Below are 24,876 nucleotides of genomic sequence, written 5' to 3' on the forward strand. Positions count from 1 at the left end.
CAGTCTTAAAGCTTGGCACTCAATTCACTGTGTTTTGTATAAGCAGTTTTTTAATAGATGAAATTCTATAATACCCCCCTACACACACATCAACTTAAGTATGAACGACACAAATTACTATTTTTTTTAGATAAATAAAAAAAAAATCACTGGCCTGGAGTTCACTGCTATTAATTTTCAATGTTTATAATCTGCAGCTTGAAAAGTTCCAGCCCTCATGACAGGACAGTAACACTCAACCTACACCTCATTCACAGTGAGGTGATGAGAACGCCGAGCTCAGCAGCTCACGGTCGCCTTTCCATTCTGACTGGGCAGGTAGCTCTTCAAACCCAATCCACCTAGAAAACCTCTCACAAAAGCCCTCAGAGGTTGGTGTCCGAAGTGGTTTTATATCTCATGTAACTGACAATACCAATGAACCAGAGAGAGACTTGCTTCCATGGTGTCTCTAAGTCCCACCATGTTGACGATGAAGTTTAGTCACCATACCTTCTCAGGTCAAGGCTCTCTTTCTGAAGCAGACAGACAGAGATACTGTCTCTTGCATGAGGCAACACACACTTTAAAATTGGTCCATTCCTGCCCAGGGATTAGAATGATGAACATGAATACACCTCTTTTTTTTTAAAAAAAGATGTATATATTTATTATATATAAATGCACTGTAGCTGTCTTCAGACACACACCAGAAGAGGGCATCAGATCCCATTACAGATAGTTGTGAGCCACCATGTGGTTGCTGGGATTCGAACTCAGAACCTTTGGAAGAACAGTCAGTGTTCTTAACCACTGAGCCATCTCTCTGGCCCATGAGTACATCTCTTAGATGACTGATTTCTGTTGTTTTTTTATTTAGAAGCTGTTGTATAATATGATCCCAGACCTTGTTACTAGTTATTATTTGGTGATACCCTTTAAAAGTGAGGACTGCCATGCAAGAGAAGGACAAACAAAAATTGAAAAACCCCAGGACTAGAGTGATGTGCAGATAACCTGACAACTCAGGCAACAAGTCTTTAGTCCTTTAAGACTTTAAATACAAATTAATCCTTTGGCAGATTATGCCTTAATTTTTTTACAGGTTTTTAGTTTTGCTTATTAAAATCTCTGCATTCCAGAAATTAAGATCATTTGAACAAAAATGACACTCCCATAGACTGCATGAAAACTGCATTTTACCACTGGACATCTTTGAGCATTCGGATTTTACTCCAAATGTCACCACTGCCAGCCAGGTGCACCTTCTACCAAATTGGAAGGTCTGCCAAGCAGACCTGCAGATGGCTGAGACGGGAATGACGTCACCTTCGTTATCTGTGGGTCTGGACGACGTGAGAGGGCAGCTCGGCCCTTTAAACCTGACCTTTACACTTTACAGGTTAAACAGCGGATCAGAATACGAGAGGCCATCTTGCATATTGAAGCCGTCTTCATATCAAATTATCCCAGCTTGCTTCCAATTCCATCGCTCATTGCGAGGGCAGAAGAGTTTTCTTTTCAGTCTCTGTCTTCTTCAATTCTGATTGCTCCCTTTCCTCAACCTCAGCCATATTGGGTTTGCCACGCCTGGTTCACAGTGAGGTTCGTGAACAAGAAGCTGGATCAGTGCAGAGTTGCACCAAGGGTGATGGCTCGCCAGCGCCACAGTTTCCAGGAAGTTCGTGGCGCAAAAGGTCCTCTTCCGTCTGGTGGGTTTGATAAAATCATCTTTGTATGCTTTATTGTTCATGTGACTCGATGTCCTCAGCAACGACATCTTTTCTTCCAGAGTCCGTCCAAACCACAATCCCCTCATACTCAAGCCAAGACTTTTCCATTGATCAGATCGAAAGTTTGAGACTTTTGATCCTTGAGTAGGGTACTTACTTTCTATCGCCGTGACGAAACACCATGACCAAGGCAACATATAAAATAAACGGTTTAACCAGGATTATGGTTTCAGAGGCAGAGTAAATGCATAGTGGCAGCAACAACAGAGAGCTGACATCTTGATGTACAAGCAGGAAGCAGAGAAAGAATCCTGGGAATGGCACTTAGTGTGCAAAAGGGCCTCTGTTCCTAGCCAGGGTTATCTCACTCTGGCTCTGCAAACCCCTGTCCTTCTTCCAGGACTTGAGCTTGTCTCTGAGGGGTCCAGAGACCCGCCCCTTAATTTGCATTGGAGATGCAGATGTCCCAGAAGCCCTGTTCTATGAGTCCCTTAAGAAAATTGGCTTTTCCAAGGCTATGCTGTCTGGGAAATTTGAGTCCTCAATCAACTTCATTCTAAAGGGGTCACCTGTTTCCGGGACAAAGGGCCCCTAGTTAGTGTTTGGGGAGGGTCATTTCAGCGCAGAGAGAGGAGAGAGAGAGAGAGAGAGACAGAGAGAGAGAGAGAGAGAGAGAGAGAGAGAGAGAGAGAGAGAGAGAGAGAGAGAGACAGAAGGGAGGGAGGGAGAGAGAGAGAGAGAGAGAGAGAGAGAGAGAGAGAAAGTGTTCTAGCCTCAGCTCTTAAATTTTTGGTCCCTTGTTAACTAAATTTGGATCTACCAAAGTGTACCATTGTCTCTGGATAGCCATTGGGCTCAGCCCAAAATTGGGGGACTCCCTTTACCAACAGGATTTCTCCTTCTCTAGGGAGCCTGAAAGAGAAATAGCCCTTAGGAAATTATAGATAGGTCCAACTCCAACCCCTCACCTCCGACTCCCCCACCCCTCAAGAAATCCAGTCACAGAGACCTGAAATTCCTGGAATGCATTCTCATGCTAATGAGGTATCTTAGTACCTTAGCCTTCAGCCAATGACCTTTGTCCACCTTAGATGTTTCCACTCTGTTTCCCAAAACTATATAACCCTTGGTTTACCCCGAATAAAGTTATTCAGCACACAAGCTGTTTTGCAGAACACCTCTCAGAGAGCTATTTCATTGAAGATGGTCAGAGAAGGCCTATGCATAGAAGAGGTGTAACACTAAGATCCTTGGGGAAAGCCCTCCTGCCCTCCTCTCATCTCTGCCATTCACTCCCAGCTGGACCAGGTTCCTGCAGAACTCCACCTATTCCAGGCTCTGATTTATCCTTCCAGCCCAGTGTGCAACTGTGTCTGGACACCCTGAAAGGGTGGAATAGGAGGGTGTGGAACCACAGCTGGACCCCAAAATACATATGACACAAAATATAAGAAGATATTGAAGCAAGATAAAAAAGACGGCAAATTAAGGGACATGGAACAAGAAAGACCTCCCTCACCCTGACTGTCTCAGAATCAACAAAATTCCACAAACAAGGTTACAAACCTTCTTCACAGTAAAATAAAAGCCGTCTTAATATCTCTGTGTAAAATAAAATCTGAGGGTTTGTTTCCAAAGTTGCCTTGAGCCAGCTTAGCTTCAGCTCCAAATAAACATAGGACATTAGACCCCTCCCTGTGAATGCTTCCTAGTCTAGCTATGCTCCACCCAAACCCTGCTAAGTTACCTGCTCCCCAAGCCTAAGCTAGGAGTGTAGACTAGAATCTTACTAATAGTCAAGCTTGCCTGCAACGGCACGAGCCACAAAGGCTTTAAAATGAATAGGATGTGAAACAGAGGAAATCAACCATATGGGTCTTGTTGAGAACAGATGGAAGGGGAGGAGTCCTTAGTGACCTGTAAGATTGTACCTTCCTGGTTGCTAAGAGGACAGGAGGAAGGGTTATTTGTTTGCATTCAAGAATCCTTGACACCCAACAGTCCGCGGGTCTTTCTAGGTTGACACCCAGGTTTGTAAACTTGTAATATAAACTCTCTTGCTTTAGCTACTATGGGTCTCCAGTACTCTCACTATGAAGTAAGGATCACTAATTCTCACAATTTAATCCTGGTAAAGGAGGGATTTCTAGAACCCCTTTGACCTGTTACTGTCTCATTAGCCTAATATCTTGTCCAATGTACCCCTACACTCACCCTGTGATGTCATTTACAAAACCCCAACAAAACTAAAACCAAAGAACCTCCCAGCATTTAACTTTGTTCTTTAAATTAAAACTAAAATTCAGCAATACAATGTGGGAGCCACCAAAATCACATATATCTATTATTATGACCCTTAAGCAAGAAATTCAAGACTCTTTTGTGGAAAGTCTTTCACTGCTCTAGAGCATGGAATGCTATCAGTTTCTTTCCTTGTTTACTTACTTCCTTACTATTTTACTTTTTGAGACCTAGTCCTGTTGGCCTGGAACTTGTTATGCAGACCAGGTTGGCTTCAAATTTGAGTCAATCCCCCTGCTTCTGCTTTCTGAGAGGAAGTGTGTCACCATGACCTGTAAACACAGTTCTGTTTTTTTCTTTTGTTTTGTTTTTTGCCCTACATTCCCCTTGTTCCCAAATAAGTGACAAGGTGACCTGGTGTTTTATTATTAAGATGCAAACACTAAGATGGGCAGATTCTGAACTACTCTAGCCTGGTGATGCTGGCCTGGACTCCTTCCTACCCACATGCCCTATTACTTGCCATCTAGGCTTGCTCTGGCTCACTTTGTTCCATGTGTGTCCTCATGGCTACTCTGCCATCTCAATCACATGTCATATCCTTGTGTCCCTTCTCCACCTCTCTGCTCCCCCCTCTCCTAACTGGGGATCAGAAGTCCTGCCCTATTCTCTTCTCCTACCAACCTACCGGCTGGTCAGCACTTTGTTATCCAATCAGAGGTGATGGAAAACAACCTATACATAACATTGAGACAGGAGATGCTATGCCAACATCCAAACTCAGTGTCTGAAATACAGTGGACAATATCTTCCCCTAACAAAGTTCCATAATACTGTCTCTTTTCCTGTTGCTGTGATAAAATCCATGGGTTAGAGCTAAGGGAGATGAGGTTTACTCTTGGCTCACAGTTAAAGGTATGGTCCATCATTGTGGCCAAATCAAAGGCAGGAGCTTGAAGCTGCTGATGCGATGCATCCACCATCTGGGATCTGGGACATGGAGCAGAAAATGCTACATGCTATGCCATTCCCTTCTCTATTTATATAATCCAAAATTCCAGCCAGGGAATAGCACTACCCACAGTGGGCAGGGTTTCCCAACTCAACTCAAGAAAGTCCCTCACAGATGTGCCCAGGCAATTAGGTTCTGTCAAGCTGGCAACACTCACCAGCACACAGCCCTTTCCTCAGCGCCTCTCTCCCTTAATACCCCATCTGTATTAAAACTTTTTCTTAGAAAACTCCAATTTTACTTTATAAGAAGTAACAACTTCCAAACAAAATAGAGGCTAAACTTTGAGGTGACTTGACATTTGCATCTCTAACATGATCTAAGTTATCACACCGGTAACCTCTGATTTTTAGATCTGAAAAACGTTCACTTTAAAATTACTCTATGTGGGGTATAATTCTCATACAGAACAAAATATAGATGAGAGCAGAGCTTGAGCACCTGCCACTGCAGAAAGGTAGAGTGCTTGGCCGGCATGAATGAGGCCCTGGGTTTATAGACAGGAGAGTAGGAACATTCGCAAATACACAATGCTACTAGTAGCAAGAAAAATGGAGATTACCTCCCCAGAACCCAGAAGAAAGCTCCTTCTTTTTGGTCACAATTCCTTACACATCACAAAACTATTATGTTAACTTCCAGCTGCAAATCTTTCTGTTTTATTCTCTCTAGTGAAAAATTCCAGGATGTTCTATATTTAAATACAAGGTCCGGAGGATGGAGGGGTACAGGTTTGGGCAAGTGGCCACGAGGGAACTTAACAGCTAACTAACTACTATGAGCCTAAGCCAAATCTCTTCCTCATTCCTGAATGAAATCTGAAAGTATGACTCAAGACTCTAGCACCCCAATCCTCACAATTCTGTTTAAGACAGGCTTGAAACAACAAGTGGTTCATATAGACCCTCCTGACTATAGCTAATGTAGGTTTTCTTTGTCAAAATTTCATTTTAAAAAATGCTCTTTTAAAGAACTGAACTCAGGACCTCTGGAAGAAGAGTCAGTATTCTTAACCACTGAGCCATCTCTCCAGCTCTAGTCGGAGAACTTTTGCTGTCAAGAGTTTTGAGCTAACAGCAGACTGAACCGAACTCTTGGAATGATGACACAGCCTTAAAATTTCAGCACTAAAGAGGTTGATACAAGAGGACAGTGAGTTGAAATTCAGCCTTAACTGCACGGCATGTACTTGGCCAGCCTTGGATAAACAGTCACACCTTGCCTCAGAAAAACAAAACAAAAAAACAACCCAAATAAAAACAAAAACAAACAAAACAAACCCCAAACCAAAAGGAAGTAGAAAAAAAAGGATTTACCATGCAATATGTATTTTGTGCCTAGCATTTTATGCTTAACTGCAAGCTTCTGTCATTTTGTGTTGTTGCCTACAGGTGCAGAGGCTCCTTTGCATTGCTGTGTAGTGGTTCCATTACACAACAAAGAGGCATTAGTTTGTTTATAGTCTTCTGGGTTATTTCCATTTGGACACTATTAGGACAGATGCAGCCATGGGTATTCTGACGTCTGTTTGCCTGTATATCATAAGGACAGTTCCTATCAGCTGTGTGACCAAGGAAAAAGTAGAGCGTACAAGTGTAACAAATTGTCCTTCCCTTTCAAAGGAGTTGCTCCAACACACAATCAAATTCAGTTCTTCCACATTCCTGTCAACAGGGTATTTTATATCACCCTTTCCTCTTTTATTTTGATATATACAGAAACAACTGAAGAAAGTGTATGTATTTTGAGACAAGGGTCTATTGTAATTCAGGCTGTCCTTGAATTCCTGATCTTCTTGTCACCATCTTTCCAAGTACTAGAGTCACACACATGTGCTACCACACCACGTTTGAAGTGAGTTTGCTTTTTTGCAGTGAAAGACCCCCGGAGGGTATCTTCCGTCTGAAGAGACCCGTCCCAAGGAACAGCGAGACCACTCACTTCGGATGCAAGTAGCAAGAGGTTTATTTAGATACACAGGTACCTGTGGGCACACAGTCTCTCGGAGGACTTGCCCGCCGGACAAAGGGACAGTCCCCTTTTTACAGGGCTTGGGGGGCAGAAGCATAGCAACAGGGTTTTAATTGGTTAGTTTAAATGTGGCCAGGGAGTGAGCCCAAGGACATGGCTCTAAGGAAACAGCTCCGGATACCAGCTGGGGCTGCAGCTCCTGAGAATAGTTGCCTCTTATCTAAGTGTGGGAACTATGGCAGACATATGGCTCCAAGGACACAACTCTTGGTTCCAGTCGGGGGCTGCAGTTTATCTGAAAGCTGGGCTTGTCTGAATGTCTTCCTTTTTTTGTCTATTGCTAGCTGGCTGCCCACCGGTATCTTGCTTGGCCACCTGGGACCCTGACCTAGCCTGCACAGCCTTACAGACCCAAGTTCTCAGAAGAGGAGGGCGGCCTTGGCCCCTCCTTTGGGACAGGGAGTTGTTTTTCGTCCTTGCCTCAACATGTGTGGCAGGATGTCCTTGCCTCAACATGTGTGGCAGGATGTCCTTGCCTTGGTCCAGGTGGTCAACTGCAGATATTTTTGTTCTGACAGAGACTGGGCTGTCCTCTGGCTCACTTTTGTTTCAGTATTTTTTATCCCTGCCTGCTCTGAGCCTAGCACAAAATGGCGTTACTGCAGCTAAAGCAGGAGGGGGTCTTTCAGCAGGACCTTGTTTATTTGTGAGTTGGGTCTCTGAATTATTAGCCATCACGGTCTTCTATTTTGTCTAGCCACACCCTACAAAGTGTTTGTCCTCAGTCAACTTTTTTTTTTTGCACTTTCCTGTCACTTCGAGGTAACCACGTGCATCTCAGGTGGTGACAGACTTCTGAGGCCCCCGGATGCTTGACCATGTGTGGAGGAAACAAGGAGCGCCTTCAGTAGGTTTGCACATCCTGCTCACCTTGGTCTCCTTGGGTACCAAGGCCTGAGGCTCTGCAAACCTAGACCGTGCCTTCCTTGCCTGCGCAGGGCGGGGCCGGCGCTGAGCATGCGCAGATGAGGTGGCGCATGCTCCTCAGCGAGGCGGGCGGGAGTCCGGCGCGCCCTCCATCCCCGCCGGCGTCCGGGCGAGTGGCTCGGTGAAGCTGGATACTAATAAAGTTCACTAGAGACCCATAACCGTTCTGAAAGAGCGGATCGGGTGTAAGGCGTCCGCGGGGAGGAGCCGGACTCGGTGCTGCGGGCTGAGCGTTCCGGGCGCGGTGCTGCGGGTTGTGCGTTCCGGGCGCGGTGCTGTGGGTTGTGCGTTCCGGGTTGCGGGCTCCGCGCTGAGGGTTCCGGGCTGAGGGCAGAGGTGAGTGCGGCCTGCGCGGCCTCGGCTCGGGGCAGCGGTGCAGCCGGGATGTCGCTGTGGGCGGGGACGGCGGCCGCGGGCGGCGCTCTGCTCTCGAGTCCTCGTGGGGACCGCTCCGCGCCGGCGACCCCGGCCGCAGCTCGCACGGCAGCCGCCGTCGCTCCCCAGGAGCGGGAACCCTAGAGTGGGAGAACTTGACGCGGCTCCAGGGCGCACAGGGCTGCGCGACTCCGGCTGGGACGATCCCTGTGCCTTCTGTAACGGGAGGGCTGTTGTAGGGTGGAAAAAACAAACCCAGCAAGCCTTTCTTCAGCAAGTTGACCCATCCTTTCCTTTGCGAGCGCGAGAGACTGCGTTGGTTACCAAGGGATTTGAAATCGAGAAGAAAGGATTATTGATAATCACTGTCAGTTTTTAATTATTCTTAGAATTGTGCTTCTCTACGAACATAATTATTACTTGCATTTTTTTTTTCTTAAGTGTGGGTGTGACTTGGGATAGGGTCTCACTCACTGTGATCTTGGCTGGCTTGGAACTTGTGTAGACAGGCTAGCCTTAAACTCAAGAGATCCACTTGCCTCTTCCTGCTGCGTTCTGGGATGCAGTGTTTTAACTCTAGTTTATGAGAATCTTAACAGTAATCCCCGGAGCCACGATCTGCTTTCACACCTTTGTTTAAATTTTATTTTTTTTTAGCTTCCATATGGTAAAAAATATAACCATTTGGAGAGTTTTAGGTTCATGTAGCCACGGATACAGTTATGATATAAAACCAGTCCTACTACCTGTTAAAACCTCATGTTGTCTCTTCATATCTTACCTCGTTTTCCTGATTCCTAGCGATCACTGATGTTTTTGGAATGTCATTCAAGTATAACAGTTTGAGATGTTGATACCCTTCTTCAATGACTATACTTAAACACCTTTGAGATTCAAGATGCAGCCTATTGTTATTTCGACGGATTTCTTTATATATTTTTAAGACAAGATCTCAGGTGGTCCACACTAGCCTGGGACTTGCTCCAGTAGTCAACCCTAACCATGACCTTATGATTCTTCTGCCTCCACCTCCCAAGAGCTGGGATGACAAATGTGCCATCATTGCCAGGTGTGTGTGTGCTGCTAGGCATGGTGCCCAGGGCTTTGTAGAGCTAGGCAAACAATTCACTAATTGAGCCACGTTATCTGTTTCCACAGTTTCCTGTATGGCTAATCCCCATCCCCTCCCCTCCTTTTATTGCTAAGTATTTAATTAGGTAGATGTACCAAACATATCCAATTATATTATCCACCCACTGAAGGACATTTGGGTAGTTCTCAGTTTTATGTGATTACAAATAGAGTTGTTACAGGTCTGGGGAGATGACTTATTTTGTTGTTGATGATAGTAGTGAGCTTTTTTAAAACTTTATTTCTAGGGTGAAGAATTTAGAGAAAAGGAAGTTGGCTCCCCACAACCAAGCCAGTGTGAAACACAAGCTGGATGAACACAGTCAGATCTTGGTAAGGACTGTAGCTTTGTATTGTTACTGTTTTTGGTTCCTGAGATGACATTTCACCATGTAGCCCACACTGGTCTGAAACTCCCAGTTGCTCTCCAGCCTCAGTGTGCCATGTGAGACCCAAAATAACAGCGTCTCCAGCACACCTGCTACATTTAGATTTGCTTTTGAGCTTCAGGGTGATAAGAGGCTGGTAGTTGAAGCCTTGGTTCCATCCTAGAACATTGAAATCATGTACTCTGATCACAGGGTCAGAGTTCTTTGACGTTCTCCTGGGTTTCAGGATTAACCACAGTTCAGAATCTCTAGCCTAGGCTCATGGTTCTATATGTGAATGTAAAATTCCGTGGGGGAGAGTGCTCATTTGGACTGTTAAAGAGGCAAATGCTAGGAATTAGCAGCACAGGAGGCTTATGGGGGAAGTTCCCATGATTGCTGAAGAGCCTGAAGACTTCAGTGCCCTTCGATACCTGCAAAAGGAGGGTTTCGAGGAAGGAGCTCCTGCCTGCAGCTGCTCAGGTGGAGAGCCCAGAGCCAAGGAGAAGCCCTCACTCCTCAACCTAGTTGTCCTGCCTGCCAGTGTTCCCCTTAAGCAAGTGTGGATCCTGTGGTAATTCCCAAAGGTGGCAGTGCAGGCATCTTTCTGAAGGGAAGGCTGAGCCTCACCCTTCGATGCTTCTTGGCTTTTCTTGTTTGTTTTGTAGACATGGTCTCAGTGTAGACCAGACAGACTTTAAAGTCATGGCCATCCTCCTTCCTCTGCTGCGGAGTGCTGGGATTACAGGGTACTGCCACACCCCGCTGAGATTCTCTTCAGAACTAGATCTGAGGGTACTTCCCTGAGGTGTCTGATCAGGGGCCATTAGATCTTCTTAGCAGACCCGCCTTAACGAGTAGTTCTAGAAGATTCTTAGGACCATGCAAGTTTCTGAAGTACCTGGGGCAGCTCTGCAGGCTTAGGAGAGTCCTTGCATTTCAGGTGCAGTTTGTGTAGGGTGGGTTCCAGTCAACGGAATTTTACTGGCCCTAGAGTAGCCAAGTAGGCTAGTCATTTTAAGAATGAGGAAATTGACTTTCTATTCTTTTTTGTCTAAAAGATGTATATTCTATTACACTGATTGGCTGATACACTATGACTGGTCCCAAACCAAAGAATCAGTTGCTGTGTTAGATAATTTGCGCAGCATTCACTGTAATGTGCACACTGCAACGGTAAACCAAGAGCTCAGTCTGATACATGACTATGCGCTATTATACAAAACCTTTCTTTGGGTACTTTAAAAAAAAGTTTCTCTAAGGTTGAAAAGCAGCTTTCTCAGGTTTGTATTTATAAATGCATCCGTTGCTACACAGTGTGGGAGTCTCTGTGTTCCATAAAGTGAATGCTTGCATGTATAACTTACATATTGCTAACATTTGTAGTATATCCTTGGTTAGCAACCCCGTGAGTTGGATATTATTACCAGGAAACTGAATCTTGGAGAGGCTAAATAATAAATTTAGCTCTTTTTTTTTTTTTTTTTAAGATTTATTTATTGTATGTATGTGAGTACACTGTAGCTATCTTCAGACACACCAGAAGAAGGCATCAGATCCCATTACAGATGGTTGTGAGCCACCATGTGGTTGCTGGGAATTGAACTCAGGACCTCTGGAAGAGCAGTCAGTGCTCTTAACCACTGAGCCATCTCTCCAGCCCCCATAAATTTAGTTCTTCAGCCCCGGTGACAAGACTTTGTCTCTGTGACAGAGAATTGTACGGATAAGCATTTACCTTTCAAAGGTTAACAAGGGAAGAGGTGGGCAGGGAGCCTCAGGTTTACAGATTGTTGCAGTGCTGTGTAATTGTCTCTTGATAAAAGCAATTCTGCTTCAAATCGTAGGTCTGAGGGAGACGGTCTGACCTCCTGGAGTTAGAGCTGGTCCAGAAACCATTCCTGTGTCAAAGATGTTGGAGGAAGATATGGAGGTGGCCATCAAGATGGTGGTGGTGGGGAATGGAGCGGTCGGAAAGTCAAGCATGATTCAGCGCTACTGCAAAGGCATTTTCACAAAAGACTACAAGAAAACCATCGGCGTTGACTTTTTGGAGCGGCAGATTCAGTACGTACCCGGCGCTCTACCCCTTGGTTCCGATTTGTAAAGTGTCTGAGCCCTGACTAGAGAGAGAAACAGCTGTGCCGTCCATCCACGCCAGGCAGCGAGAGGCAGAGGCTTGTGGTGCAGTTAACGCTGTTCAGTTTTTTAAAGGAGCCTTACGATGCCCATAAACTCCAGCCCTCTTCTTGTCCTCTGCAGACTTCAGCTAGCATCCCTGATCCTGTGTTTATGTTTCGACAGTCCTTTTGCTCCAGCTGTGTTGAGACAATATCTTACAGTGTGGCACAAACTCAGGCTACCCTGCCTCAGGGTCCAGGGCTGAGATCGCAGGCGAGCATCCTCATGTGCTGGCACTCAGGAGGCTGACCTATTTCCCCAGGCGTAGGATAGCACTGTATCTGCTAGTCTACCGTTCACAATAACACATGAGAGCAGGGGGTGTAGCTCAGAGCTAAAGCACGTGACTAGCATGTAAAGGTCCTGGGTTTGTTCTCCAGCTCCACACATGGATAGAGACCATAGCTGCTGTAGTGAGAACCAGCTACGAGACGACTGTTTGTTTGGTGTTTAATGTAGAGGTCCACCAGGCAGGCTGCTTCCTTCCCAGTTCTCATCCCATTTAGAATGGTGTAGTAAGAGGAGGAAATGATCTGACCAGAGGCATTTCGCTTTCCCACTTCTGCTGATCTTAGAGCTACTATCTCTGAGAAAGCCGGCAGCCAGTGTGAGTTGTGGCTGTGCCTTCACTTCTGGGAATGTCCCAGTCATTCAAAATCGTTTCACTCTGAGAATCAACAATAGAGCTTTCAGACTTTTGATTTGAAAATAAAAGGTACATAAATGTTTTCACTTTGTATGGAATAAACTCATCTGTTGTTTCAGAGTTAACGATGAAGATGTGAGACTAATGTTATGGGACACTGCGGGTCAGGAGGAGTTTGACGCAATAACGAAGGCCTACTATCGAGGTAACTAGGAAACTTCCTTTTGGCCAGATAAAGAAACATTGCTTTTTTTTTTTTTTTTTTTTTTGGTGTCCTACATAAGGTTTCTGTTGGCCTGATAAAATACCATGACCAAAAGGAAGAGAGGGTTTATTTCATCTTACAATGTTCAGGTCCCACTCTGCATCACAGAGAGAAGTCAAAGCAGGGACAATCAAGAACTAAAGCACAGACCATGGAGGAATGCTGTTTCTCATGACTAACGAGTTCAATCCCCGGAGCCAGAAAACGAGAACCGCAACAACAAAGATAGTGCTGGCCGGGTGTGGTGGCACACATCTGTCATCTCAGCATGAGGGAGACGGAAGCAGAGATGGAAGATCACAGCAAGTTTGAGGCTAGCCTGGTCTACATAGCCGGTTCCAGGCCAGCCAGTGATAGATAGGGAGACTTGTCTCAAAACATAAATAAATAAGAAAGAAAAGAAAAGTTAGTTTTAGGAAATTTTTAAAGGTCCTGGTTCAGTGTCCTTCTAAGGATCTTTTAAAGAACTAAAGCTTTGTATTGAACACAGTTTGTCCCACACTAAAGTCACATAATGCCCAAAGGCCATGGAGACAGAATCAGCCAGAAACTGGCCCATCTGTTTCTTTCATGCCTCCTTCAAGATAACATTGGCGTCTGGTTTATTTTCTTCTCTGTGATTAAGTTTCATTTTCACTTTTATGCTTTGGTGCTGCTAAGGATGGAAGCCTGGGCTAGACACATCCTCCCAGAGTCTCCTGAATCAGCCGCCTGGGCAGAGATTACAACCCTGTCTCACCGTCTACTTCAGTACCCTTTAGATAATCCAGGTCACACCAGTCTCTGGTTCTAAGTCTGTTGTGACTTGCACTGTAAACACAATGTTTAAATACTTTGTTTCCCTTGGATTAAAAGGCTTTAAATGGCTTTGGTTTCTGTAAATTCACCCTTTTAACTGAAAATGGTCTCAAGTCTATAGGCTGCCTGTGAAGAGCTCAGCACAGTACTGTAATTTCTTATCCAGGTAAGCTGGGGGCAGAAGGGGGAAGGGAAAATGGCAGCAAGTCTCTTATGTTTGAGAGGCGCTTTGTTCCGAATCCCTGTACGGTTTCTTTGGGTTCTGTAAAATCACTGAACACAGGAAAACACTGTCAGCTTAGCTCAAGACACAAACGAGGTGTATTAATTTGATTAATAGAGAAGTCTGGAAGTAGTGTAGCCTTTAGCTGTTAACTTGTAGGATTGTAGCTAGACGTGGTTTATGCCTTTAATCCCAATGTCCAGGAAGTAGAGGCAGGTGGATATCTATGAGTTTGAGGCCAGCCTGGTCCACATAGTGAGTTCCAGGCTAGCCAGGGCTACATAGAGAGTTCCAGGCTAGCCAGGGCTACATAGAGAGAGAGAGACACTGTCTCCATTAAAAATGGTGTCTACCATGGATAAGTTGATAATATACCCAGGGTATGTTTCTGTGTTTTTCCCCTCTACTGTATACATGGTGAGGGTCAAATATTTTATTAAATACTTAATGCCCCATTACTAGGGTGTTCTTTCCTACCATCTGAGCAACATGAGGCTAAGTAGGCGAAAGAACAGTCTTTAAGAGAAAGGAATGGCCAGCTCTAGTGCTTTAGTCCTAGCATTCTGGAAGCAGAAGCAGGTGGATCCCTGTGAGTTCAAGGCCAGTATGGTCTACATAGTGAGTTCCAGGACAGACCAGCCAGGCCTGTGTAGAGAGACCCTGTCCCAAAAAACAAACAGCAAAGAAAAAAGAGAGAAAGAGAAAGGAATTCAAGGCAAAGTCATTAAGGGATAAATTCCTGGATCATATAAAGTCTATTACCCTACATGATCTGAGCTGCATGTTTGGTTTTTCTGGGGAGGAGGCTGTGGGTTGTGTTCTCTGAATCTGACATAGTATTGCATATGATATATAATAGGAATATCATAGTCATCAGCTGGGCCTTGTGATGTGAAGGTAACAGACAGGCAAAGTAGGAATCCTAACAAACCAAAAAAAACTCTACTTATGTGTCCCCATGCCTACAGATTCGCTGATGCCTTCTGGGACATTTTAGTTGATGATTGGAGGACTTAGAATGATTCACTCTCCTTTAATTCCAGTCTTTCTTCTATCCCGTTTGACTCTGTAGCTCCCTCCCATGCGGAGTGGCTAGCTCTAATTTTAGAGGAGAGTGGTCTGCAGTATCTAAGCTGTTGTAACTCTCATTTGTAGGTAATAACTTGATTTGTCCTATTATCTTTTGTTGAATGAGAGTCTAGTTTGAGGAAATTAAAGGGAAAGTTACATTACAGAAGAGATCAGATGACCACACAGTGTCTTTCTAACTCCTTCTCAGCAGAATTGACCTTTCCCATGTGCCAGGTATTTCCCTTAAGGGTAGGAACTGAGAAGCAAGCTTACCAGAATCTTCTCATTTGACACAGAGGGAAGTGGGACTCCAGTCGGAGTGATTTTATAGTATTGTTCATCCATTTCCAGTAGGCAGGATAGGAGTTTCATTTCATATTTTTTTAATGCTAGCTAACTGCACAATGCGTTACCTTGAAGATTCATTTAATCAGGGAATGTGGGCTCTGACAGACTCCATTATTTCCCATGAAATCGCCATTGACTATTAGCCCTAACCTGGGCATTAAGAGGTTTGGCCATTTCCTATAACTAAGGCATAGGTTCCGTCTGTGCTGACGTTGTCAACAGTCTGTGCTGTGCTGAAGTGTACTTCTTCCCACTCTGTCTTTGGGTCCGCTCTGGAAAGTTGTCTGGTCATTTTAGACCATTCTTGCAATATGTCACTTTCCTTTCCAAGAGTCCCCATCTTTCCTCCTCTTCTTATTTAAATTCATAAACTTTTTTTAGTTTATGTGCCGAAGTGTTTGCCTGCATGTCTGTATGTGTACCATGTGTATACAGTGCTCCTGCCCTGGAATGCGACCTCCATGGGTTATGAGCCACCATGTAGGTGCTGGGAATGTCATCTGGAATTCCAGGCCACCAAGTTAGTTCTTGTGGATCAGAGATCAGGTGATTGGTAGGTTTTGTTAGGTACAATACTGTGAGATATCTCTGCCACATTGACTGGGAAAGTGGTCATTGTTGCAATAGAATACACGTGTTATGCTGTGACAGGGAACGTAGGTAGGCTCAGTGGGGCAAGGGCTACATCTAGGAATTTGATTTATCTTATTCCAATATTGATGGCAATGCAAATAGTTAACTATTTAAAAAAAAAAATGGAGAGAATTTCTTTCAGTGTCTTGGCTCTAGAGGTTGAAGCTGTAAAATACAGGTATCCAAAAGGAATTCCCGTAGGTATGAGATCTATAGTAGGGCTCTTCCTGAAGTTTTCTTAAAAGTCCCACTTACACTGAGTTAAAAGTCCTTTCCTGGGGGTAATGAGAGATTTGAATCTTTTCGAGAATAAAGACTTGGCTCAAGTAAGATGGAAGGTCGGGGTTGGAAGCTGGCACAACTGAAACTGGCTAAATAGGCTGAACATCGTTCAAGTCTTCAGTATCGACATTCTTTAGCATCTAAGAAAACATGCTAAAGCATATTTTCAAATTCTCAGAAAATTTCTAAATAGGCCCAGGATAGGGTTTTAATCCCTCTCGCTGGCCCTTACTTGATGGTGCAGTAGAAGGTGCACCTTTGGACTGGAGAGATGGCTCAGCGGTTAGAGCACTGACCGCTCTTCCAGAGGTCCTGAGTTCAATTCCCAGCAACCACATGGTGGCTCACAACCATCTGCAATGAGTTCTAGTGCCCTCTTCTGGTGTGTCTGAAGACAGTGATAGCAACATACATGAAATAAACAAGTCTTAAAAAAAAAAAAAAAAAAAAAAACAGGGCGTACCTTCAGCCCCAGTGCTTTATTTGGGGATTGATCCTAGGAAGAAGTAGGAAGGGGAGGATGTTAGGGATGGGGGAGATTTCAACAGCCTAAGGCTACTACTGCTGTATTGAATATGGAAGCTAATTATCACTGTAGGAAACTTGGGTCTGGTCCCTTTAAAGAACCTTGTAGAGCTGCCTAGGGAGGCTCAAGGATTTACCAGATCCTCTTGGGAATGTCCTAAGAAACCCAAGGCCCTGAAAAAACAAGAAGACACAAATAAAAACAAAATCCCTTAGACACAAAAAGAGGAAACTGTTGGAGGTGGTGGCAGGTGACCAGCACAGAATGGACCTCTGCAGCTGTCCCAAAGGGAAGGGACACAGGCAGGGGCTGGCCTACCCCGGTGTCTGCTTGGCCAGTGTCTGCCAGTTGCTTAGTTACGCCCAGGTCACCTCAGCTCTTGCAGCAACATTACGTCTTCCTCTGTCCCATTCTGTCACCTGCTGGAGAGTTGGAGGAGGATGTGTCTTCCTTTCCTTTGTTTCCCAGCTAGCACTGTTTTCCTGAGATCTGTACTGTAGAGCTTTAGGAAAAGCCTGCCGTTCCCACTCAGCTTACTGTCCTTTCTGCCTTTTGTAATGTTTAACTCTTAACGTGTTCCGTGTGAGTTAACCTTCACACATGACTGCTTGTTCTTCGTAACAACCTGTGCTTTTCAATTGGAAGGTCCGTGACTAAAGCCTGAGCCGATGGTTGAGACCTGTGTTTGGTGTTGGTCCGGTGGACATCGTCCTGGTCTGTCTGCTGTACACTGTCCTTTTGCTCATCTGGTGACAGTTCCCTGTTCTGCTCTTGCAGGAGCCCAGGCTTGTGTGCTCGTGTTTTCTACCACAGACAGGGAATCTTTCGAAGCGATATCCAGCTGGAGAGAAAAAGTGGTAGCGGAAGTGGGAGATATACCAACAGCGCTTGTACAGAACAAGATCGATCTGCTGGATGATTCGTGTATCAAAAAGTAAGATGCCTTATCATTTTTGCCCACCCTCCCTCCCATCTCCCTTTCATGTTCTTTGTGGCCTCTGTGCCCATCCCCCACTCCCCTTGCTTAAATCTGTATTAAAACATTTCTCATACTGACTGGTCCTGAAATTCATAGAGTCTGCTGCCACAGTCGGCCATTTTGGAGCAGACCCACTACAGTCCTAAATCTCCATAGTCACCAGTGTGGGCACTGATGTGCTCACTTTGGATTTTGGCAGGAAGAGAGAGACAAGTAACTCGAAGTGTAGTAGAGTCAGTGCTGTTGACAGTCTCTTAGCATCTCAAGTATTCCAGTGTGGCCTCTAGTTCTTGTAACCGAGGGTGACCTTGAAATTTTGACCCCTGTCTACCTGCGCTGTCACGCAGGCACGCTCCCAGCTGAACTCTGGCCCCAGACCAAATTTAAGATATTCTCTAGAGAAAGTAATGTAAAACTGTCTTGTGACTTCTAGAGATGCATCTTGTTCTCAGTTATTGTAATGACTGGTGGTCATCCCACAAGGACAGTACAGAGGAAGGGCTGCTCAAGTGCTGGCCACTCAGCTTTCCATTTGTACCCCTCCCATACCACCCATATCACCCTTCCATCCCCCATTACCCCAGCACCCCTCCCCCAGCACCCCCCCACCCATATCACCCTTCCATCCCCCATTACCCAGCACCCCTCCCCCATTACCCCCCACCCATATCACCCTTCCATCCCCCATTACCCCAGCACCCCTCCACCCATATCACCCTTCCATCCCCCCATTACCCCAGCACCCCTCCCCCATTACCCCTCCACCCCTTCCGCGCTACTCAGATACTTTGGAAAGTAACTTAGGAGCACCTCTCAGCAGCTCCTTTACTGGCTTTGTCTTTTCATTGACGCGCAGTGAGGAAGCTGAGGGTCTGGCCAAAAGACTGAAGCTGAGATTCTACAGGACGTCGGTGAAGGAGGATCTGAATGTGAACGAAGGTAACTGTTGCAACTGAAGTTCTGGTTGTTTTTTCAGATGTCTGTTGTGCTTAATTTTGAAGATGTTCTGTCCCTAACAAGTCAATAGTATTCATGGTTATTTGCCATGTCCTCTCTTGAGATTGCAGTGGGCTCCTCTTTTGCTAGTGTTTATTTTCATGGCTCTTAAACCTAAGCTGTGGTCCAGCAAGGCACCCAGCAGGGGCTCAACCCTGCAGCCCAGGGTAGAAGGAGAGAGGGAACCGGCTCCCACCCGTTCTGTTCCAGCCTCCACACGCCTGTGCCACACAGTAAATAACTGAAAGACATATCTATAATCTACATATTCCTCATGCACAAGCTTTAGACGTTACCCGATTGTTTTATTATTCTATCATAGTAGAGACTCCACCAGGCAGCAACATTTCTTCACTATTTTCTAGTTTAAGAAAGTAAGGTTAGCCGGAAGGTAGTGACACATACCTTTAATCCCAGCACTGGGAGGCAGAGGCAGGTGGATCTGAGTTTGGGGCCAGCCGCCTGGTCTATAGAGTGAGTTCTAGCACAGCCAGGGGCTACACAGAGAAACCCTGGGAACAAGACAAAAACAAAGTACAATTTGAGGTTTTCCTCATTCCTGAACCTTCATGTTTAGATTGCAATTGGATTGTCGTTAGGGTCTTTATTCTGTGCACTTTCCTTCATCTGAAGAAAGTGAACGTGTATTTCAGGACTGAACTGGTTTAGGCAGAGCGTGGTGGATATGTGCCTACAGTCCTAGCACTTAGGAAGTGCAGGCCGGAGTTCCGGCCAGCCTGGGCCTTGTCTCCAAAACAAAACAAGGATGAGTCAGGGTAGCGAGGTCAGGTGTTGAGCGCGATTCCGGCTTCTCAGACAGCAGAGCAGGAGGCACGGTGCCCTGGCTGTCTCCTCTGGACACTACAGTGACTGGCACACCACTGCACTTCTCGGGTACTGCTCAAGCAATTTCTAAAAGTTGACTTTTAACTAAATCGTATTCTTCTACTCTAATGTAATGTAAAATTAATGTAGAAAGTATAAATATCTCAATCTGAAGAGAGACGTACTTGCATAGTCACATTGACTGTGTGTATGTTTTCTAGTTTTTAAATATTTGGCTGAGAAACACCTACAAAAACTCAAACAACAAATAACCGAAGATCCAGAACAGGCGCATTCGAGTAGTAACAAGATCGGTAAGTGCTCGGGACCTCCAGCCGTGTGTTGACCTGGCCCTCCACTCACTGTCACTGTGTGTGCTCTTTAGATCTGTAACGGACCCATGTCTTTAAGAAATCTGGGTTACATCTGTGAGAGTCATGATTACTGAGCTCTGTGACTATCCGCTCGTCTACACGGCAGTGACGTTGTTCGGTACTGTCTTGGCCTCAGAGGCTCACTGGACATGAGGCAGGGCACAATCAGGCACAGGGCACAGTCAGGCGTGCACTCCCACCTCTTGTGTGTACTCCTTCCTTAGGAACTGTGCAGTCAGATGCCCTTGAACATCTGGTGGGTCTGTACTTTCTCATGGATGTTGAACACGGTATGTCTTACTTGGGCATGGTGACAGCAACATCAGACGAAGCTATGTAAAAAGAACTTGTGTCCAGAAACCCAAACCAGATGACACAGGGTTGTATTACTTCCCTGTATATTGTACATCCCCTGTTAGACTGCAGCTTCCCATGGGCAGACTGGCCAGGAGTCTGTTTCCTGGATGGTGCCTGTGGCAGTTTTGTGTACTTGATGCCCGGCAGTTCCTGAGTTAACAGTTGTGTTGTGTGCACAGCACACGCTAAGGTGCAGGTATGACAGCTTCCTCTTTCACTCACTGCTCACTCCACTGTTGGCTGTTTTAGCTTCAGGATGCAGTTACTGGGGATGGTTAGCAGTCAGCAGCACTGAGGCATACGAAGCTGGACTGACGCTTAGGATGTTTCTGCTCCACTACAATAAGCAACGGAAACAACCGATTGTTTCTCTGTCTCATTTTACTAATACATGGCATGCACATGACAGGAGGTGGGGCGGATCAGTCACTGTGCTCTCCCCGGTTTATACAGGTGTCTTTAATGCCTCCGCTGGAAGTCACTTGGGTCAGAATTCAAGTTCCCTTAACGGTGGAGATGTCATCAACCTTAGACCTAACAAACAAAGGACCAAGAAAACCAGAAACCCTTTCAGCAGCTGTAGTATCCCCTAAAGTGAGAGGAGAAAGCTGAATTGCACCATGCAGTTAACAGCACCGAGTGCGGGGTGTGTCCCGAGTGTGTCAGCGGGCCTCGCACCTCGCTCTGAAAGCTGACATTGTAATGTTGCTCTGCCGCGCTTCTCAGAATGTAGACGGAGCCCTCTGCTGGAAAATTACTGCCCTGTGGACTCACTCTAGTTTTTTACATTAGACGAAGCTTCTCCTGTTTTTGAAGGGACACCATAGGAAATGTCAGAAACAGGTTTTGCTGAATTTTAAATGCTGAACACTAAACAACACGACTAACTACATCAGTAACTGTCTTACCTGACGGACCAAGGAGAGATGGCGAGCATTCTTGTTCTGAAACCGGTCGTCGAGCTTTTCTGTAATGTTCAACCTGAATGCTTAAAGAACAGACCGAAGGGGGACCAGCCTTTGTCAGACTGCTCCGCAGTGCATATAGTCAGTGGTACTCGTGCAATATCTGTGACGTGTGGCCTGTGGGGTGTGCATGCAGACGCCTGGGGCAGAACGTCTGCACCCTAGGAAAGGGTGTGCAGATTCTAATTAGCTTGCTCATACAACCCTGTGTGTGTTTCTGGTCCCACGTGAGACCTCGAGACATACTTTACAGAAAGAACTTGGATGCAAGTGTACCGTGTGCCAAACACAACCCCTAATCTTTCCAGTGCTTTCCTATTAGACTTTGTATGTATGACATCTTGTAAAGGCATCTTCTTCTCCAACAGTGTAGGGGAAGGGAATGTAAACATCTGAATGCTAGGGCCTCTCCCTCCTGGGAGTTCTCCCAGAATCTTCTCCATGGCCACCGTAAGCACAGTGAGCCTGTGCCCTGACACACAGCAGCCTGCAGCCACTCACAAGACCCCGTGGAGTGTGTGCACACCAGCTTCTGGCTGCTGACTTGAGACCAGACTCTGAACTTTGAAGATGTTCTTTTCAGAGTGATGGTCTTTGATCCTGATCCAGGTTACAGATTTCCATAAGTCTTGCAGCTCTAAAGCATCTTTTTGTTTACACACTTGGTATAGCATTTTATGATTCTTGCTCACACTTTCTCGTGGCCTTTGGTTTACATGGCACCTTATCCAGAACTATCAGTAAGAAGCATCTGCAAGGAAACGACCCAGTATGTAAATGAAGGTCAGAAACCTTTGAGTTGGACACTAGCCTGCCAAAGAGATACTGTCATGAATTCTATTAAAAACTCATTATCTTTAATCAGTAATTTTGTTTTTAAAGTATCAATAACCCCTTTCCACAGTCCTTGTTTTCAAGTGACTTCAAAACATATAAAAGTGATTTTTCTTGGAACATGTACTATGAAGTCCTTTTCTTTCTCTCTCTCTTTTTACACTAAAATATATAAATAGTTCGTATAATTCTCTTGTCCTTTTTTTTTTATATAAGTTACCCCCGGCATACCACCCCATTGTGCCCAGAGTCCTGTTGTGAGCACAGAGGTCACTGAGCACCCTTGCTCCACGGTGGCGCATGCTTGCTTCTCACACCGTGCATACCAAGCAGGCAAGCTGGCTCCTCTGTGGTCAGCTGTTAGCACCCCACTGCTGGGTAAGGTGGGGGACTGGTTTCCTCACAGTGCTGCTGTGAGTCTTGATTTTTCTCTTCAAATACAGACTCTTCAGTTTTTGCACAAAGTAAATTTGTTGGCAAATAAATGAATTGCCACTTTGAATGGCATTGGCAGGAAAACTCATTCCTTATAGAACATTGTAGCTTTATTCATAGTCACTAAATGCACAGTAAAAATGTGTGTGGTGTGTCTCTATAAAAGTGTCTGATGATGGCTGCAGTTTCTTTAATATTTGTTATTTTGTCTTCCCCTTCCCCACATCCCCACCTCCTCATCCTACCCCACCCCAGAGCTGAGGACCAAACCCAGGGCGTTGCGCTTGCTAGGCAAGCCTCTACCACTGAGTGAAATCCCCAACCCCTCCCTTAATATTTGTAGCAAAAGTTTATGTGTTTTGTTTTATCCATTTTTTTTAATGGAAGTGTTTGTTACACATTTGTATTTTTACTTTTCATTACTGTATTTTATACCTAACTTTAAAAGGTCTAAAACCAGCCACAAGTAATATTAATTTATCAATATATCAGTTCCGAAACCTTTAAAGGTTACATTATTGGTTTCTTCTGCGACTGTAACGCGTAAGAACTTTACTATGAAATTCTAGAGACGCCCCCTTGTCGAAGAACACTGTCCAGGACTCTGGGCCGCTGGACATTTGTGCTGCCATTAACTTGTTTGCCGTATCACATTTTTAGTGTCAGGCACATAGCTGTGGAATAATTGCCATATCTAAGAGTTCCTCAGGTTTCTTCCAGTCTCTCTCTGTCTGTGAACTAAACAGTATAGAAAACAGTCCACATACAGCAGTTCAAATAAAAGCAGGTTTAACTGTTTCTTTTTGTCCACTCAAGGTGACAGCACATGTGGAGATTTCAAATTACAGCTAGCAGTACCACAGAGAGGATCAGGACCCCTTCCCTGCCGAGTGAAGGTGTTCCTGAGGGCCGGGCTATGGTCCCACTGTGCCTGCCTCTAGGGACTGGGGTCTTTCTGAGCATTTGGGATAAGGAATTGGCCTTATAATTTGATGTTGCACCCCGAAGTGCTCTTGTAATCTGACATGTTGCTTGCCCTCAGAGGAGTCTGATGGCTGCTGTGACAATGCCCTAGGAGCACCTCACCAGAGAATCGCTCACTGACTGGCTGCAGGTAGCCCACAGGGGGAGAGCTTTGGCCTCCACAGCCTTAGCTGAGTGGATGGCTTTATTCACACTAACAGTTACTAAGAACATCGTGTTGCTCTTAAGAGCCTCACATATAAAACTTAAAAATCTGTCCTACAACCGAAGTTATCTGCACACAGGTAAAGGAAACCCCAGCTGGATCTGAAATGCCCAGCCAGCACCCAGATGGCAGAATGATTTGGCCACAAGAGTTTTCGTTACTACTTTTCTGTTGTCTCTTGAAATATCTATAGTAGGATGTTGATAAATGGTATTTTAAAAAATAAACTCTTTGGATCAAAGGAAAAACTTAACCCCTTCTATATTTTTGTTACTAATAAATGATGCTTTTGTAAATCCAAATGGAAAAATGTATCCCTATTGAGTGGCAATTAACGCCTTTGGGGTCAACTTAAAAATAGACTATTTGATTAAAATTTCCACGAAGATGAATTCCAACAATCAAAAGAATAAAACATTTCAAAGCTAGAATTGTGTGTGGTACGTGTGATGGGAGCCAGCCATGTGGGGTGGAATGCTCAAAGGGGCCGGGTGTGGGGCAGTGTGAGGCCATCCTTGGCTACAGAGTTCACCAGCATGAGAGCTTTCATTCATAAATGAGCAGGTGTGACTCCCTCAGACATGAGAATATCCTAGAAATATGTCCCATGTTTGAACACTAATTCACAGTCTGGGCACCGGCTACTTAGTGTCACCTAATAGAGACATGGTTTTGCTACAAATGCTTATTTCCACTACTAGTCTTCAAAAGAGTCATGTTCTTGTTTTGAGGCTTCCACCGGGTGTAAACTTCGCTCAGCCACCCTCTTTCATTTACACCTCCTTCAAGCCAGCATCACCTCCCTCTTGCCAACCGGCGGGCAAGATCTCAACCACATGCCCTCTGCTGGCCAAAAGGTGCATTGGCGGCTCACACTGTCCTCTGCAGAACCATCTGCTCTGTCCGGTTCCTCTCATTGCCTCTGAGCAAAGGAGCAGAGAACAGGTACATTTAAGCTCATTCATGTTCCTCTTGCCACTGCCTCCAAATCTGCAGTTGTTTCTGCCTTATTTTGGGTACTTGAGTGCTGTGCTGCCCAGCTTTCAAAATAGCATCCTATAGATGGATTGGCATTTGAAGATGCCCCGTCACGACATTCAAATCCCTCTGTGCTTTCAGTTATCAAACGCTCTATTGATTCCAGTGGCTGGT

At 45.2% G+C, this 24,876-nt stretch overlaps 1 protein-coding gene across 3 annotated transcripts; it reads left to right on the forward strand.

Moving 5' to 3' along the window:
* Positions 1–8,063: 8,063 nt before the first annotated feature.
* RAB23 (RAB23, member RAS oncogene family) lies at positions 8,064–24,114 on the forward strand. 3 transcript variants are annotated; one of them, XM_080916618.1, is made up of 8 exons: positions 8,064–8,259; positions 9,678–9,762; positions 11,645–11,864; positions 12,744–12,829; positions 17,548–17,704; positions 18,606–18,688; positions 19,792–19,884; positions 20,755–24,114. In XM_080916618.1, the coding sequence occupies exons 3-8, from the start codon at positions 11,710–11,712 to the stop codon at positions 20,892–20,894; spliced, it is 714 nt and encodes a 237-aa protein (XP_080772744.1). In that variant the 5' UTR covers positions 8,064–8,259; positions 9,678–9,762; positions 11,645–11,709; the 3' UTR covers positions 20,895–24,114. The 3 variants fall into 3 exon arrangements, with proteins under 3 accessions (XP_080772744.1, XP_080772746.1, XP_080772745.1); XM_080916620.1 differs by lacking the exon at positions 8,064–8,259 and adding an exon at positions 8,587–8,665; XM_080916619.1 differs by lacking the exon at positions 8,064–8,259 and adding an exon at positions 9,233–9,367.
* Positions 24,115–24,876: the final 762 nt, after the last annotated feature.

The sequence above is a fragment of the Micromys minutus genome (assembly GCF_963924665.1).
Source record: "Micromys minutus genome assembly, chromosome: 5".
NCBI lineage: Eukaryota > Metazoa > Chordata > Mammalia > Rodentia > Muridae > Micromys > Micromys minutus.

Bases quoted from the DNA above. Each gene is read 5' to 3' on its own strand.
- RAB23 (XM_080916618.1), top strand. From the start codon at position 11,710: ATGTTGGAGGAAGATATGGAGGTGGCCATCAAGATGGTGGTGGTGGGG. The intron at 12,830-17,547 runs GTAACTAGGAAA...CTGCTCTTGCAG, and splicing joins AACGAAGGCCTACTATCGAG to GAGCCCAGGCTTGTGTGCTC. The intron at 19,885-20,754 runs GTAAGTGCTCGG...CGGTTTATACAG, and splicing joins TTCGAGTAGTAACAAGATCG to GTGTCTTTAATGCCTCCGCT.